Here is a 17857-nt window from a genome sequence, read left to right as displayed (position 1 = left end):
TCAAAATAAAAGATATAGAAAATCACATTCATGCGCAAATGTGTGTCTAATTTCAGAATAGATTTAGAACACAATGGTGCGTAGTTACAAAATACTTTCACTTCTGATTCATGGTAGAGTACCTCAAGGTGTCATCCAGAGATAATCAAGACATTCTGACATTTGATTTATAAATGAAAGCACTTCATAAAGAAAATAATAGTAATATATTTCCAATATTTGAATTTTATTTTAAGCAAATCTGTAACTTTCTTGAAAAAACTACAATGCAGTCTTGTTATTGGTGACCTCAGCTAGGTCCATGATTATTTTCATGAGATATTACTGTGTGGATTTTGAATGAATTCAATTTAAAGTTAGCGAGAAATAAATATTATTAATATTATGGCAATATTTGAATTTTATTTTAAGCAACTCCGCCGTTGCCCTTTTTCTCAGCATCTGTTTGCCTCGGAGAACCGGGACGACATGCGCAGCGCCATAGAGCGCGCCGGGAACTTCATCGGTATCACGCTACGACTGCGGAAGGAGGCGTTGACCTTTGACGACTTTGTGACGGACCGGTTGGGGAAGTACAGCTCGGACGACGGCATCACCTCGCTGGCCGAGTTCGTGGTGCAGAAGATCACCCCTCGACACCCGGTGAGGGCCGCTTCCCCCTGTTCGCCTCGCTGTGCGGGAGGGGTTCTCAACATGAGGCCCAGGGACCCACCAGGACTCCCTTAACAGATTGTTGGGTCTTCTTGAAACACGAGCAGCAGTTTCATTTGACTCATTTCATTTCATTGACGGCCATCAGCACGTCATTTAGAAGCTCTTAATATTGTAAATTGATACAAATGTAAGTATTTCGTGTTTTAAAAACGGTTCTTGGAAAGTGTTACGCTTTGCACTTTACAAATCTGCATGTCTATATATAACTGTGATATTTTTAATGAACTTGATGGCAATTATCATTTTTTCATTCGCAAGCAAATCTCAAAGTATTGACCTACCTTTGCTCTCAGTTATCTTTATTAACACTTTCTTTAAGTACAATATATAAAATAAGACACGAATAAACTTTATTTAGCCAGAGGGAAATAGTTGTGCAGCAGTTGCAATGCAAATTGTTAAGCGTGTAAATAAAGGAGTGCAAATATATCATCTATTTAGTGCTCTGAATGACCCGTCTCTCTCCTTAGGAGCCCGTGAAGCGTATTCTGGCCCTGACGGAGACTTGTCTGGTGGAGCGAGACCCGGCTTCGTACAACATCGTCACCATCAAACCCTTTGGAGAGGTGAGCACCGAGAAACTACAGCGGCACCGAGTCATCGTCACCTCAAAGCTGAAATGTTTACACCCACAACCACGTAGTTCTGTCTAGTGGTGCGCCTGTGAAGATAGCTGTCAATTGTCTTGTTTCATCGAGTATGAACTTCATCACTGCAAGTTAGCAGCTTGGACGGAAACACCCGAGTCTGTGTGCTTTTCCCTTTTTTTCCCACTCTCATCCTCTCGCATCGTCTCCCCTCAGGTTTTTGCTCTCATCTGTGACGTGGACAACCCTCAGGTGTTTACGGTTGAATTCATTCCAGGTCAGATCAGAAAGTTTCCCTCCACAGAAAGGTACACATCCACCCATCTTTGTGTTTACACTACAGGCCCTGTGGCTTTATTAAACGTGCTCATTTGCCTTTTTTTCCCTCGTAATAACCACATTTTTACGACATGAGTAATTTGCTTGTGTGCACGAGTCTGCCGCACTCTCCGGTGACTGCGCTTCTGTATTGCTTTGAGCTGAGTCTGTCGCTCTGTGCGTCTGTAGGGACTCTTTGTTAGCCAGCCTACTCGATGGAGTCCGCGCATCAGGCAACAGGGACGTGTGCGTCAAAATGGCGCCCACGCAGCGAGGGCAAAGGTGGGGCCTGCTGAGCATGCCCGTGGACGAGGAGGTGGAGAGTTTGCAAACTCAAGTTCCTGACGGCGCCTCCAAGTGAGTCCAAGCACCTTGTCTCATGAGATTAATAATAATAATAATAATCATTTATTTTATATAAATATACACTTTTATTAATACCCAAGGGGAAATTAGTTCTCTGCATTTAACCCATCCTTAGTTATTAAGGAGCAGTGGGCTGCAGTGATGCGCCCGGGAAGCAACTGGGGGTTCAGTGCCTTGCTCAAGGACACTTCGACTTGCAACTAATGGGGAGAGCGGGGATCGAACCCACGACCTTGCGGTTGCAGGACGGCCCTCTTACCCCACTGAGCTACAGCCGCCCCAAAAATAGCGCTTCTCAAGGCACCCAAAGTCGCTTTACAGAGTCCTGTAGTCATACACACACAGTCATACCGGTGGTGGTGAGCTACATCAGTAGCCACAGCTGCCCTGGGGCAGACTGACGAAAGCGTGACAGCCAATCAGCGCCTACGGCCCCTCCCCCACCACCAACATTCATTCACATCCATACGAACCGGGGTGAGGCTGCGGTGCATGTCTTTATGATGGTGGGGGAAACCGGAGTACCCGGAGTAAACCCACGCAGGCACGAGGAGAACATGCAAACTCCACACAGAAAGGACCTGGAACGACAGGGACGACCGGGATTCGAACCCAGAGCCTTCTTGCTGTGAGGCGACAGTGCTAACCACTGAGCCACCGTGCTGCCCACAACTTGAATGGCCAAAGGTCAAAGCTTCAAATGTCTTTGGTTAGTGTTCTCTCGTTTAATGGTTCCCTTCCTCGTCCCTTTGCTTAAGATGGAAACTTTGCAGATGCAGTGTTCAGATTCAACGCCAACATCTCCTACAGTGGAGTGCTGCATGCAGTCACCCAAGATGTGAGTGTGCTCAATCCATGTGTTTTTATGTCAGTCGGCCAGAGCAGAAGTCATGCGAATTTCCCCGTCTTTACCTCTCTCTCTCTCTCTTCTCTTCAGGGTCTTTTCTCCGAGAACAAAGAGAAGCTCATCAACAACGCCGACTCTTAACACGGAGCTGGAGAGCCATTTCCAGGCCATTCGACGCCTGGTGGCCTCCAAGGCCGGCTTCCAGGCCTTTACCCAGCTGCCCAAGTAAGAATTCAACCGTCATGCCCCTGTGTCCTCCTGCTTTTATTTCTTTGAAGTGTACTTTCTGTTGAGCTGCTGGTAACAGGCATGCTCTGTCATTCCAAGGTCTGGTCAAGGGTCTGGAGTCACAGATGTAACGTAAATATGAATCCATACATCTCAGTCTGCCCTTTTGCCTGTCTCTGTTTCTTATCCCGCTTTACTCTTTTCCAAAGTCTCTCTTTGCCGTCTATCGACCAGCCTTCTCCTCTTTTATCTCGGTTCTGCTTTCATCTCAGGCGTTTTAGACAGCCACTTCAGAAGGGAGGTTATGTCACTTCACCGTGTTCAGTCAAGCCGTCTGCCTCGATTCCTCTCGACCTTTCCTCCATCTTTTCCCCCCTCTCTGCTTTGCCCATTTGTATCCTTTTATATTCCTACACATCACAAGATTTGAGAACCCCATAGTCTTTGCAGGTCACTGAGATGTATGAGAGGAACTGTATTTACTGTTTATTATTTGTTCCTGCGAAGCTAATGAGAATTGGTTTTCCTGGATGATTCATTGCCAGAGTAGCTTGGTGTTCCCCTCAGACCACTATACAAGACACGGACTACTATAAAGACATAAATGGTTTATTTTTGCTTTCAGGGAAACTTATTTGATATGGTAACTTAGTAGTTCAGTGCAGGAGAGGATGTGACACCCTTTTGAGCAAAAGAAGCAACAAGCCGCTTTTGAAGCAATTTCATTCTTTGTGTAGCCAACCGCAGACCGATTTTAAATAACACATTATTTGTATTGTTGACATTATGTTGCTTATAACCCTCTACGTTTTTACGGCATGGTCATTTCAGTGGCGTTGATAATTCTGTGAATGTTTGTGTGTTCTAGGTTCAGGGAAAAGTTGGGAGTAAAGACCGTGAAAGCTTTAAAACGGAACAACAACAGTGTGACGCATGCTGCTGTAGACATGCTCTGTGCACTTATGTGTGTAAGTATGTCCCCCAAACATCTGGGCGTCAGCCAACTGCAAACAAATGCATCAATCAGATGAAACTCCGGTGTGTCTTTTATCTTGCCGTTTCTTTGCAGCCGATGCACGATGACTACGACCTGAGGCAGGAGCAGCTGAACAAGGCCTCGCTGCTGTCTTCAAAGAAGTTCCTGGAAAACCTGCTCGAAAAATTCATCACCAACGTGGTACGTTTGTTTTTTATTGTCAGCAAACTGGGCGTAGAAGTTTATGTTTGGAAAGAGACGTGGGTTTCCTAAATCTAGGCGCTCATTCCCTCTTTTCTTCTTTTTCTTTACAGGACCATGGAACAGGAGCTCTGGTCATCAGCGCCTTACTGGACTTCTTAACCTTTGCCCTCTGCGCCCCCGACAGTGGAACCACAGAGGGCCAGCAGTTTGACATGCTGCTGGAGATGGTCGCCTCTGATGGACGCACCTTTTTTAAACTCTTCCAGGTAGTTGAGCCATGTGAATAGAACGCGCCTCCCTAATTATGATGGGAATATGATGTGAATTCAGGAGATGCTCGTGTGTTGACTTATGCTGTCCTTCTCTTTAGCATCCCTCAATGGCAATAGTGAAGGGGGCCGGCTTGGTGATGAAGGCCATTATTGAGGTAATCCTTTATGTGGATTCGGTTGTTTACGGTGGTGTTAATTTCACGGTGATTGAAATCTAATTATGTCTCATGACGATTACCAACATGTGTTTGTTTAAATGTAGGAGGGAGACAAGGAAATAGCCACCAAGATGCAGGACCTGGCTTTAAGTGAAGGGGCTCTTCCCCGGCATCTGCACACGTCTTTGTTCACCATCAGCTCTGACCAGCGGATGCTTACCAACAGGTCCAACCACAATAAATCCACACACTCACACACAATGATTTGGATCTGTTGGTACCGGCAGCTAGTTAATGCTTTCTATTTAAGTAAGAAAAACACTCGTTGTATGTCATGCCAGACAGATGAAGTTTCTACAGTGGATACACGGGGAAGATGAGTTCTCTAACAAAACAACTTGCACAATTTCTCAGGCAGCTGAGTCGTCACCTGGTGGGACTCTGGACGGCGGAAAACGCTGTTGCCATGAACCTCCTGAAAAGGATACTGGTAAGTCTACAAATTAGCCCATTGCAGACTTTAAAAGGTTTGACAGAAGCCATCAGTATCATATGACGCAGGCAAAGGGCTCCAGAATGGAGGCCAATGCTTTTCTCTGGCAGCGGGCACCCCGTTTACGTCTGAACCCATTTCCTGTCCTGTCCCGCTCTCAGCCAACCGGCCTGCTGGCTTACCTGGACAGTCCTGACCCAGTCCCGGAGAAAGATATGGATCGGATGCACATCCGCGACAACTTGAAGCTGGCCCAGGTATCTGCAGCCGCATCGCATCACGTCTTATCTTTTTGTGCAAAGTGAACAAACCGCTCGTTCAGAAAGTATTCGCAGTCTATAATGGTTGTTTTTATATTTGCTCCCGACCAGCTCAATCGAAACAAGGTGCCCGAGTGGCAGCGGATCGCCGGCAAAGCAGCCAAAGAGGTGGAGAAGTTCGCCAAGGAAAAGGCCGATATAGTGTTGATGCACTGGAGGGATAAAATGGGCATAGCACAGAAGGAGGTGAGGATATATTTATCTTTGTAAAGATGCTGAGTGGCTGATTTTCCCGTTATCAATCAGGCAAGCTGCCGCTCCTGTTGCTCTCTTCTCGGGTGTCTCTAACTGTTGCATCCTCCTGCTGACGCTGAGCACTTCGGCAGAGGCAAAGTCAATAACGCACTTCTCAGCTGCTGCTGTTTATTTAGCGTGCGGCGCGGTGGCGGCTCTGACGCCGCCTGACTTTGGGGAACCGGGACGTGTCGAGAAACAATCGCGTCTGCTTTTTCTGTGCTTCGCACCACCTCCTGTTCAAGCTGCTTGTGCACATTCTCACTCATGTTTAAATTGCGAAGACAGATGTTTTCCACTCCAGGCATGTCTGAACATGGCCGTGTTAAAAACATCTCCTTCTTTTACACTGTGGGGGGGGGGGTGTTGAGGTTGGTGGCACCATCTAAATGATTAATAAGACCGTGCTGCCTGCTCTTCCACAAACTGAATCAATGCCTCTTAACCCACTTGTCCTGGAAACCTCCCGGCTTCTTTTTCTTTTTCTACACTTGTCAAAATGGCTGATCAACGACATATTTTGATTGGCTTGCTTACACTGAACGTTTCCGAATGATCTTTTATTTTTACAGCACATGCTTCATTTATATTTGTTGTTGGCGGCGAGTGATCTTGGAGAATATAAATATCAAGCAGATTTGTCGGATAATAAATGAAGGATTTTATTGATGGTTTTGTGTGTTTTATGATGTACTTTAGTGACCGTTGACCCTTTTTGTTTCGATTTATCTGTTTGATCCGAGGAACAATAATCTATCTGTGTTGTACCCCCACCCACCCACCCTCACCCTGTCCTGTGTGGTTTCTCTGCTGTCAAACAATGCAGCAGGACAGAAATAACCTGGTAAGTAGGACTGACCAATGGGATCCACGCTGTTTTCTTTCCATCTTCTTTCTCTTGACAAAAAAACCAAACATTCTTCCGTCTTCATGTGACACATTGGGTGTGTTTTTTATAATTCAGCCAGGCGATGAACTATTATTATCGACGAGCGATTGCCACATGCGTCTCCAACTCGATGCAGGAAGAGAAGAAGTCAATAATGCATTATACGGTAGACGGTAATAGATTTGATCTCGTCTCTTCTCGTCCTGCTGTCAACAGAGGAGGAACGTTCAGAGTTCCCGTTATGTTGTGTAATCCGTAAATAATAAGCACTTTCTGTTTGAAACTTGAGTATAATTAACATAAATTAAGGATTATTTGCCAAGGCTCCTGTTTCGCCTCTGGAGCTCTTTTCCATCATTTTCAAATTTAATTTAGAAAAGTATTTGTTTACCTTGGAAATCACTTCATATGCTAGGGCTCCAGTGTCAACATCCTCTAGAGAGGCCACAGATTCATGAGCACTATGATCATAACTGTCTCGCCCAGCAAGAATTACAGAACACATCCAACTCTCGGATCCCACTTTGGTTTTGTGTTTCATGACCTTGTTTTCTACGTTGGTTTAATAATAATAATGATGACAATGTTTTTTGTCCCTAATATCTGTCCGATGTCTTTCTCCATCCTCAAAAAACATTTGTTATCGTTTTTTCTCCTTACTGGTGCCATTCATTTCTGGTGTCCTTGTCCGTGAAGTAATGCTCACGTTGTTGCCATTTTCAACTTCACTACTCTCTTCATGCCATAAGCTGTGAATGAACAACAATATAATGCTGTTGATAATAATGACTTACCTGAAACGACTCATCAAAGTCTTTCATTTTTCTTTTGATTTCAGAACCCAAACCAAAAGCCCGTGATCTTAACCCTTGTGTTGCCTTTGGGTCATTTTGACCCGAATCAATATTACACCCTCCCCCCGCCTTTGGGTCATTTTGACCCGATTCAATGTTTCACCCTCCTGTTACCTTTATATTTACTAACATATTTTACCCTTTGGGTTCAATTTGACGCCAGCAATTAAAACCTCCAGAAAATTATTAAAATTAATATTGTTTTCCAAGTTTAAGTGTGAGGCACTTTATGTTTGTTTGTTGACTACCGAAAGAACACCGACATTAAACATTGAATGGGATCAAATTAACCCGAAGGCGGGGGGAGGGTGTAATATTGATTCGGGTCAAAATGACCCTAAGGCAACACAAGGGTTAAGGAAGAGACGCCAGAGAATAAAGATTGAAGTCAACTGGGAGGGTTAGGGTTAGGGTCCGTGTCCCTTCGCCGGCTCCCCGTGTCCCTTCAGCGGCTCCGGCTCCCCGAGTCCCTTTGCCGGCTCCAGGCCCCGTGTCCCTTCGCCGGCTCCGGCTCCCCGTGTCCCTTCGCCGGCTCCAGGCCCCGTGTCCCTTCAGCGGCTCCAGGCCCCGTGTCCCTTCAGCGGCTCCGGCTCCCCCTGTCCCTGCTCCGGCTCCCCCTGTCCCTTCGCCGGCTCCAGGCCCCGTGTCCCTTCAGCGGCTCCAGGCCCCGTGTCCCTTCAGCGGCTCCGGCTCCCCGTGTCCCTTCGCCGGCTCCAGGCCCCGAGTCCCTTCGCCGGCTCCAGGCCGAGTGTCCCTTCGCGGGCTCCAGGCCGAGTGTCCCTTCGCGGGCTCCAGGCCCCGAGTCCCTTCGCCGGCTCCAGGCCGAGTGTCCCTTCGCGGGCTCCAGGCCCCGTGTCCCTTCGCGGGCTCCAGGCCCCGTGTCCCTTCGCCGGCTCCAGGCCCCGAGTCCCTTCGCCGACTCCAGGCCAAGTGTCCCTTCGCGGGCTCCAGGCCGAGTGTCCCTTCGCGGGCTCCAGGCCCCGTGTCGCCAGCGGGCTCCAGGCCCGTGTCCCGCCCGGCTCCAGGCCCGTGTCCCGCCCGGCTCCAGGCCCCGTGTCCCCGCGGCTCAGGCCCGTGTCCCCGCGGCTCCAGGCCCGTGTCCCTTCGCGGCTCCAGGCCCCGTGTCGCCGCGGCTCCAGGCCCGTGTCCCGCCGCGGCTCCAGGCCCGTGTCCTGCCGCGGGCTCCAGGCCCCGTGTCCCTTCAGCGGCTCCGGCTCCCAGAGTCCCTTTGCCGGCTCCGGCTCCCCGAGTCTCTACGCCGGCTCCAGGCCCCGTGTCCCTTCGCCGGCTCCAGGCCCCGTGTCCCTTCGCGGCTCCAGGCCCCGAGTCCCTTCGCCCGGCTCCAGGCCCGAGTCCTTCGCGGCTCCAGGCCCCAGTCCCCGCGGCTCCAGGCCGAGTGTCCCTTCGTGGGCTCCAGGCCCCGAGTCCCTTCTCGGGCTTCGGCTCCTCCTTACCCATCGCCACCCTAGTCCCCCAGAGCCTGCATTTTGGACTTCATCTTTGCTAACTCTATTTCTCTTCCCTCTATCCTCCTGCCAAAGATCCATCTATTCTTTTTTTTTTGTCTTAGAGAGATGTCCTCAAGGAGATTATTCTCGTCCTTCATCTGTTGGAGCTCCGTCTTCAACAGTCCAACTTCAATCTGGTTTTCGTCCTGAACCCCTCTGAGCTTAACCACCTGGATCTGTTTGTTGTTGTTCAGGGCCTTGATTTCCTCCCTCGCCACTGTGAGCTCCATCTCCTGGGTCCTTATTGTCTCTCTCAAAATTTGGCGCATCTCGAAGTGGACCCAACCACCCCCTTTCATGTTCTGGTTTTCCTCATTCCCCTCTTGGAGCTCCATCTCTACGGTCCGGTTTCTCTCCGTAAAGACCTGGTTGTTCTCCTTTAGCAGTTGGAGCTCCAGCTCCTGGGTCTCTTTGGCCTCATTCGCCAGTTGGATTTCCATCTCCAGTTCCGGGTTCCGGTTTGTCTCTTTCATGACCAGGTTTTCCTCCTTCACCACCGTGAGCTCCATCTCTAGGGTCCTTATTGTCTCTCTCAAAATTTGGCGCATCTCGAAGTGGACCCAACCACCCCCTTTCATGTTCTGGTTTTCCTCATTCCCCTCTTGGAGCTCCATCTCTACGGTCCGGTTTCTCTCCGTAAGGACCTGGTTGTTCTCCTTTAACAGTTGGAGCTCCAGCTCCTGGGTCTCTTTGGCCTCTTTCGCCAGTTGGATTTCCATCTCCAGTTCCGGGTTCTGGTTTGTCTCTTTCAGGACCAGGTTTTCCTCCTTCACCACCGTGAGCTCCATCTCTATGGTCCTTATTGTCTCTCTCAAAATTTGGCGCATCTCAAAGTGGACCCAACCACGCCCTTTCATGTTCTGGTTTTCCTCATTCCCCTCTTGGAGCTCCATCTCTACGGTCCGGTTTCTCTCCGTAAGGACCTGGTTGTTCTCCTTTAGTTGTTGGAGCTCCAGCTCCTGGGTCTCTTTGGCCTCTTTCACCAGTTGGATTTCCATCTCCAGTTCGGGTTCGGTTTGTCTCTTTCAGGACCAGGTTTTCCTCCTTCACCACCGTGAGCTCCATCTCCTGGGTCCTTTCTGTCTCTTTCAGGACCAGGTTTTCCTCCTTCACCACCGTGAGCGCCATCTCTAGGGTCTGGTTTTTCTCCGTAAAGACCTGCTTTTCCTCCTTCGCCACTGTGAGCTCCATCTCTAGGGTCTGGTTTTTCTCCGTAAAGACCTGCTTTTCCTCCTTCGCCACTGTGAGCTCCATCTCTAGGGTCTGGTTTCTCTCCGTAAAGACCTGCTTTTCCTCCTTTGCCACTGTGAGCTCCATCTCTAGGGTCTGGTTTTTCTCTGTAAAGACCTGCTTTTTCTCCTTTGCCACTGTGAGCTCCATCTCTAGGGTCTGGTTTTTCTCCGTAAAGACCTGCTTTTCCTCCTTTGCGACTGTGAGCTCCATCTCTAGGGTCTGTTTTTTCTCCGTAAATACCTGCTTTTCCTCCTTTGCCACTGTGAGCTCCATCTCTAGGGTCTGGTTTTTCTCCGTAAAGACCTGCTTTTCCTCCTTCGCCACTGTGAGCTCCATCTCTTGGGTCTGGTTTTTCTCCGTAAAGACCTGCTTTTCCTCCTTTGCGACTGTGAGCTCCATCTCTTGGGTCTGGTTTTTCTCCGTAAAGACCTGCTTTTCCTCCTTTGCGACTGTGAGCTCCATCTCCTGGGTCCTTATTGTCTCTCTCAACCTCTGGCATATCGCGAAGTGGACCCAATCACCCTCTTTCATGTTCTTGTTTTCCTCATTCGCCGCTTGGAGCTCCATCTCTACGGTCTGGTTTCTCTCCGTAAGGACCTTGTTTTTCTCCTTTAGCAGTTCGAGCTCCAGCTCCTCTTTCCCCAGTTTGATTCCCATCCACAGTTTGGGGTTCCGGTTTTTTTTTTTCAGGGCCTCGTTTTCCTCCTTCAACCGTTGGAGTTCCTCCAGCAACACGTCCTGCGTGTTCAGCTGATAGATTGACTTCCAGCTCGGCTCCAGTTCCATCGGGTCAGAGTTTTCCATCTCTGATCCTGTACTAAATAGAGGGTCATAGTTTTCCATCTCTGGTCCTGTAGTAAATTGAGGGTCAGAGTTTTCCATCTCTGATCCTGTAGTAAATAGAGGGTCATTGTTATCCAACTCACTATTAAATATCAAGTTTCGGACAAACCTCAACACACTTCGTCCAGACAGATTAAAAATGTTCGGCACAAATTGATCTCCAAGAAATATTGCTGGTTCTGGTCTTGTGTTTGGTTCCATAGGGAGCGTTGACATTATCCGACTGTAGAGATGAATCTGTAGAGATGAAACTGTAGAGATGAATCTGTAGAGATGAAACTGTAGAGATGAATCTGAATGCTGGACTGAATGGTGGACTCTCCCAGCAGGGGTTTATATACTGTACATGTTTTCTGTGGCTTTGAAGCTGTGTTCAAAGCCACGGATCAATGATGACATCATAATGCCATCCATCATTGAGCACACTCTACTTTGGGCCCCCGTTGACTCGCCATACTTTAACGGAAAAAAATGATTTAAAGTGTGTAACGTGAACAAAACTCTGGACTGTATTTTGCCCGCTGGACGTTCGGATAGCTCACGCCGTTTTCACGCCATCGCCGTTAAAAGTTTCAGAAAGCTTCTTTTCAGCATTTACAATGGGTGTGTGTGGCACGGAATGTTCAAGCTAGAGTGGAGGAGCTGGACAAATATTCTGTCATTCTCCCAAACAAACTTCCCTTTCAGTCCCAATTCTCGCTCCTAGCGCATCCGTTTTAGGTAGTAAACGTAGGGAATCTTGTGCCGGTCGTAGACGTGTGTCTGTGGAATCCAACAGATTTACACATTTGCTCCTGTGAGCCTGAGAGCGGCGTGAACGCAGCCAACTGCTCCATTGGACTCCATGTTAAATCAGACCACCGTTTTCTTCAAGAAAGCCGACGGTACCACTTTTCCAAACTGCCGTAAAGCTCACGTCCCGAAACCCCACGAGGACGACGGTCACATCCCAACGTTCGGAAGAGTCTCACCTCTCTAACGATATCAACGTCTTGTCTGTGCTACACACGCTTCTTATCAAGGGGCTGCTGACTGACTGCTGCTTTTGCTGAAAAATCACTGTTTCCTCCTCTCACTGTCTATGCACGCAGCACGAAGTGTGTGCGTGTGTGTGTGTATGTGTGTGTGTGTGTTGGTGGATATGGTATGTCCGAACTTTTCACCTGAATACACACCATTTATATGTGTAAGTATAAAGCGGAGCTCGCTCCAGGTGGTGAAGACTGAAGGAGATGAGTGTGAGGTGAGCTATGCTAGCAGGCCCTGTGGTTCAGGACAGTCGAGTCACGTGGTGGTTTAGCTCGTGTTATCTCGTGCTTTATCATTGTCACGGCCTGTGTCGAGCCACATGGCGTGTTAGCTTGCTGCCGTTAGCGACCGTGCTAACGCTAGCTAGCGCTCGTTTGCTGACGTTAGCTTGCTAGTGAACATACTATGTGGCTTGAAACAAGGCAAAAGGTTGACGTTAGCATGCCATTGTAGCTTACATCACACATCTCCTCACCAGTCTTGACTGAATCACCTGCAGCTTGCTCCCTGAGCTGCTAGCACAAAGCTAATGTTGATGGTATGTTTACTCTGGGCCTGCAGAGAGGATGATTAGCAGTATCAGGGCTCTCAAGTCTCACGCATTGAGCGTGAGACTCAGGCATTTCGGTCTCATCTCACGCACTCCCGCCACACATCGAATTCCTCACGCTGAAAAAACCTCTCGGCTATTTAATGCTTGAATGCAGGGGTGCTCAATACGCCGATCGATTGTTCTGCTGCAGAGCTCCGACGCCGGTCTGCGCGCATTGGGATGGAGCAAAAAAATTGTTACCAGTCATAACGTTGACAATTTAGTTTCTGCGCGTTGTCATTCTTTCAAAAGAGAATCACGATTTATCTCAGAATAAATTTTTCTTTACCTCACTTACTACAAATGGGTGTCAGTGTTTCCCCTAGGTTTACAGCTTCAGGGGGGGGGGGACCAGACCGACCGACTCAAACACTTGAAACATGTTGGTGTTCATTTATTTTCATGACCACCACAAAGGGTGCACATTTAGTCACTGCAGTGGATTTTTTGGGCCTTTTCAAAGAAGGATTCCAGAGCCTCTTGATAAGGGCCCGAGCACTGACTTAGTCGGAGCGGAGGACCTCTCACGCTAATGATTCCCTGAGATGATCATCTATTACAACACTTGATGGTACAGTTCCACATCCTATTTACTGTCTCTTTCTACCCCTTTTCTGCTCCAGATGATAACAGTGAGCTGATTGAGTCTGCTCAGAGGGACGAAACTGACCAGCTTGAGACCTCTGTGGATGGCCTGAATCCAACATTCACACAACTTGGTCTCCTCAACTGGGTTGAAGAGGTAAGCAAGTCTAAACTTAAGTTTAATTACATTATATGTGAACAAAACATTAAATCCTGTTCATGTGTGCGTCTGTGTGTGTATGTGTGTGTAGTCTCCTCATATGGTTTGGATGGACAGGGTTATATGAGGACAAGAGACATTCAGAATCAACCTTCTGTAACTACTGTGTGTGTGTGTAACCACCTCATATGGTATATAGGGGCAGTGATATATGAGGACATTAGACAGTCAGAATTGACATTCTATAACTGTGTGAACTACTCTAAACACTATTCTGCCTTTCATTCATCTCTGGAGTCAGATGACATGGTACAAACTCTATGGAATATCTTAAACCTCCATGAAGTTTGATAGATATCTTTACCTCAGGATCTTTTTAAAACCCTTTTACATCTGTAATTATGACGGTCCACCCAGTCTCTTTTGTTCTTTTTTAATCAAATGTCAAATCTTTTTTTGGACCAGTGTCAAAAGTATCACCTGGTGTGCACAACAATATCCTCCTTGGACAAGTATGTTCAATGTTTGGGACCTGTATCCTCCAAGTGGCGTGGCTATGAATGCAGAGGTAAGATATTTCGTGGATTGGTACAAAGTGCGTCTTGGGGTATTAGGTCGGTATATTTGCTGTGTTCAAATGTACAAACCATTCTATAATGAAACACTTATGACAAATAATCCTTAATTCACAGCATAGGATGCTATATCAACTATTTCCAAAATTGTGAAGTTTAAGTAGTTTAAAGAGTGGGATATCATTGAAATTACTTAAAAGTGTTTTATTTTGCCTCATTGGTACTGACAAGATCTCTTATGGTTTAATGCTAGAGGTTCTTTTCCAATACACCAGCTGTTACACTTAAAAGTGTAAACATGGGCAACAATTATCTCTATAAAAGGGGACATTTTTGCATGTTCATGTATTCCAGATCTCTGTATTGCTCTGACAGGAACAACTGTGGTATTTAAACTTGTACGATATATTCAAAATGTCTTCCAGTTTGTTCTGGCATCAATCCTCAGAAGAGTTACAAATGATAACCAACACCCATCACAGGTGAGTGGAACACAGAGCAGAGCACATGTGGTTTGTTGTTGGTCTTTAGCTGTCTATCATTTTAAATCCTTTGTTTTCTTACCAGTTTCTGGAGTGCATGTCCGATGAAGAATGCACACCGGACTCGGAAACACAAGATGACGACGATGATGATTATGATGATGCAAGCATCCCCATTACGCCTCATCAGTTGAAACCAGGACGGATTCAAGTGAAACCAGTACTACCTGACGCTGGAGCATCTCATGGGTCAGACACAAGCATCCCGGTCGTCAAAAGGTTGCCCAACTCTTCCAATGCTGTTGAAACCTCGAGTTACCAACGACTCGACACAGGAAAAGTGTGAAGTTGAACTTAACAGACAACAAGTAACTACAAACGATTACTGTTATGTTTGTGGTAAGCCACAAAGCAACAATATCTGTCTCTCTATCTCTCTGTCTCTCTCTCCATGTCTCTCTCTTTGTGTCTCTCTCCTCACTGTCTTTATGTCTCTATCTCTATCTCTCTGTGTCTCTCTCCATGTCTCTCTCCTCACTGTCTATGTCTCTCCATGTCTCTCTCTCCTCACTGTCTGTCTCTCCATGTCTCTCTCTTTGTCCCTTCACTGTTTATGTCTCTCTCTGTCTCTCTTTGTGTCTCTCTCCTCACTGTTTATGTCTCTGTGTCTGTCTGATGTCTATCTCTGTATCCTTACTTTCTATGTGTGTCTGTGTCTTTATGTCTCTCTCTGTCTCCAAATTGTCTATGTCCCTCTGTGTCTGTCTTTATGTCTCTCTCACTGTGTCTCTCCACTGGCTATGTCTCTCTATCTTTATGTATGTCTCTGTGTCTCCTCACTGTCTGTCTCTCTATCTTTATGTATGTCTCTCTCTCTGTCTCTGTCTCTCTATCTTTATGTATGTCTCTCTCTGTCGCCTCACTGTCTGTCTCTCTATCTTTATGTATATCTCTCTCTCTCCTCACTGTCTCTGTCTCTCTATCTTTATGTATGTCTCTCTCTCTGTCTCCTCACTGTCTCTGTCTCTCTATCTTTATATATGTCTCCTCACTGTCTCTGTCTCTCTATCTTTATGTATGTCTCTCTCTCTGTCTCCTCACTGTCTCTGTCTCTCTATCTTTATGTATGTCTCTCTCTGTCTCCTCACTGTCTGTCTCTCTATCTTTATGTATATCTCTCTCTGTCTCCTCACTGTCTCTGTCTCTATCTTTATGTATGTCTCTCTCTGTCTCCTCACTGTCTGTCTCTCTATCTGTATGTATGTCTCTCTCTCTGTCGCCTCACTGTCTCTGTCTCCTCATTGTATATGTCTTTATGTCTCTCTCTGTGTCTGTCTCTGTGTCTCCTTGTCTTTATGTCTCTCTCTGGTTGTCTCTCGGTCTCCTCACTGTCTGTCTCTCTGTGTCTGTCTCTCTTTCTTTGTGTCTCTCTGTCTATGTGTGTCTCTATCACTGTCACTGTGTCTCTCTGTCTCCTCACTGTCTATGTCTGTCTCTCTTTATGTGTGTCTCTGTGTCTGTCTCTCTTTCTTTGTGTCTCTGTGTCTATGTGTGTGTCTCTATCACTGTCTTTGTGTCTCACTCTTTCTCGCTCTGTCATTTTCTTCGGTTGTTTCTATCTTTAAAAAGTATTGATTACATCCCACTATAGGCTTGTTCCTCGATTGTTTGTATCTTAAAAAAGTAGGGATGCACCGATCCATATCGGCCGATATTGCCATTATCGGTTTTGAGCGGCGTTCTCAAAACGGCCGATCAAACCAATCGATCAGATGACATAACATCTGCGAGAACTATCAGACGTTTCAATCGCCGCGCACATAGCGGAGACGATCGCCGCGAGGCCGCAGAGTGAGAGGTCAGAGGGGATCCTCACCACCGAGCGGCGTCTCCGTCCCCCGAGTTGAATCACTGGGTCAACTCAGCCGACTCTCACATGTCTGAGCCCCTAGAGACTGATGCTCACGGTAAACACATTCCATCGGGAGCTAAGAGGGTTTTGATAACGTTAGCGGAAGGATTTAAGTGACAACATCCGGTTTTGCAAAGTTAGCGGAAAGAACCACGTGAAACAACATCCGTTTTTCAAAATAAGATGTCGACAAATCATACACGAACATATAAAAGTAAACAATGAACTGATTTTGTATCTTTATAGATCGTTTCTGAGATTTAGCTTAAATTATGCTAACATTAAAACAGTTTTACTGTACCAAGGAAGAGTTTATAAAAATAAGTCAGACTTTTGTATGTTAAAAAAAGTCCTGTATATAGATTTCCCCAAGAGTTCCAGGAAATGAATAATGCAGATGTGTTCCATACATATCTGAAATCCTACAATAGCAATCAAACAATTTTAATGTATCAATTAGGACATTTTTCAAAGTAAAAGTCCTAAATGTTTAAAGAAATCTGTAATTTCTTTAATGTTTGAGTTGCTTTATATATGTATTTCCTCATAGTCCTAGGCAATAATGCTACACAATAAATAGAATGCTTCAATCGACACCGTGATCGGTGATCGGTATTATCGGATCGGCAGATACTGATTTCAGTGATCGGTATTATCGGTGATCGGCAGATACTGATTTCAGTGATCGGTGATCGGCACAAAAAACCTGATCGGTGCATCTCTATAAAAAAGTATTGTTTACAAACCACTAAAGTCTGGATACATCAATAAACTAAATGATAAAGCGCCCCAGCTCTTTGTTGTGTTTTTCATGTTTAATGAAAGCCAGAGATTGAAGCCAGGGTGTTCAGTCACTGGCTGGTTCTCTCTGCGTAGATGGAGAGATGTATCCATCTCTTTATCCACGTACTGGCTCACTCTGGAGGGGGGCAACGTGCATGCCTCCAATTTGGTCATCTAATAAGATTAATTTTGATATTAAATTGACTGTTCCAGTAATACTGTGTCTTGTCAGGTTAGTGTGTATTATGTTAATGAGGAGGCGGGGTTATTGTCCCTTTAAAGACCCAACAGTGTTTTTTTAGTCCTTATAAACCACACTTGTCAAAAAAGAAATGTCTGCCTATACCACCATATAAGTAGGTGGCTGTGTATGAAGTTGTGTACTGTGTATCTCAAATCTAAAGTGAGCTGAATTTGTTTCTGATTTTTTAAAAGTGTTTGAACCTAACTGCCAAAGCTGTGGGACCTCGGGAAAGGGTAGTCCATCTAAACCATAGCCGGGCCTGTATGGCGAAAAAGACCGGCTATGTCATGTTTACGTGTGTGTGTGTGTGCGTGTGTGTGCGAGTGTCTGTGTGTGTGTGGGTGTGTGCGTGGTGTGTCTGTGTGAGCGTGTGAGTGTGTGCGTGTGTGAGTGTGTGGGTCTGTGTGTCTGTGTGTATGTCTGTGGTGTGTGTCTGTGTGTGCGTGTGGTA

At 46.6% G+C, this 17857-nt stretch overlaps 1 protein-coding gene across 1 annotated transcript; it reads left to right on the top strand.

Annotated features, from left to right (window-relative positions):
• Positions 1-468: 468 nt before the first annotated feature.
• On the top strand, positions 469-8929 carry LOC130211304 (dnaJ homolog subfamily C member 13-like). The gene is made up of 16 exons (XM_056442044.1): positions 469-642; positions 1185-1280; positions 1518-1609; positions 1809-1935; positions 2744-2823; positions 2923-3057; positions 3929-4028; positions 4130-4237; positions 4351-4506; positions 4611-4667; positions 4775-4896; positions 5085-5160; positions 5325-5420; positions 5535-5669; positions 8412-8735; positions 8780-8929. The coding sequence occupies exons 1-16, from the start codon at positions 469-471 to the stop codon at positions 8927-8929; spliced, it is 2028 nt and encodes a 675-aa protein (XP_056298019.1).
• Positions 8930-17857: the final 8928 nt, after the last annotated feature.

Source organism: Pseudoliparis swirei, chromosome 20, assembly GCF_029220125.1.
Source record: "Pseudoliparis swirei isolate HS2019 ecotype Mariana Trench chromosome 20, NWPU_hadal_v1, whole genome shotgun sequence".
Taxonomy (NCBI): Eukaryota; Metazoa; Chordata; class Actinopteri; order Perciformes; family Liparidae; genus Pseudoliparis; species Pseudoliparis swirei.
This window is presented reverse-complemented; position numbering and strand designations above follow the sequence as displayed.

Excerpts from the sequence above, each read along its gene's own strand:
- LOC130211304 (XM_056442044.1), top strand. The coding sequence starts at position 469 with ATGCGCAGCGCCATAGAGCGCGCCGGGAACTTCATCGGTATCACGCTA. Across the intron at positions 5,161-5,324 it reads ACCTCCTGAAAAGGATACTG|CCAACCGGCCTGCTGGCTTA; the intron begins GTAAGTCTACAA and ends TCCCGCTCTCAG. Across the intron at positions 5,670-8,411 it reads TGGGCATAGCACAGAAGGAG|GCCGAGTGTCCCTTCGCGGG; the intron begins GTGAGGATATAT and ends CGCGGGCTCCAG.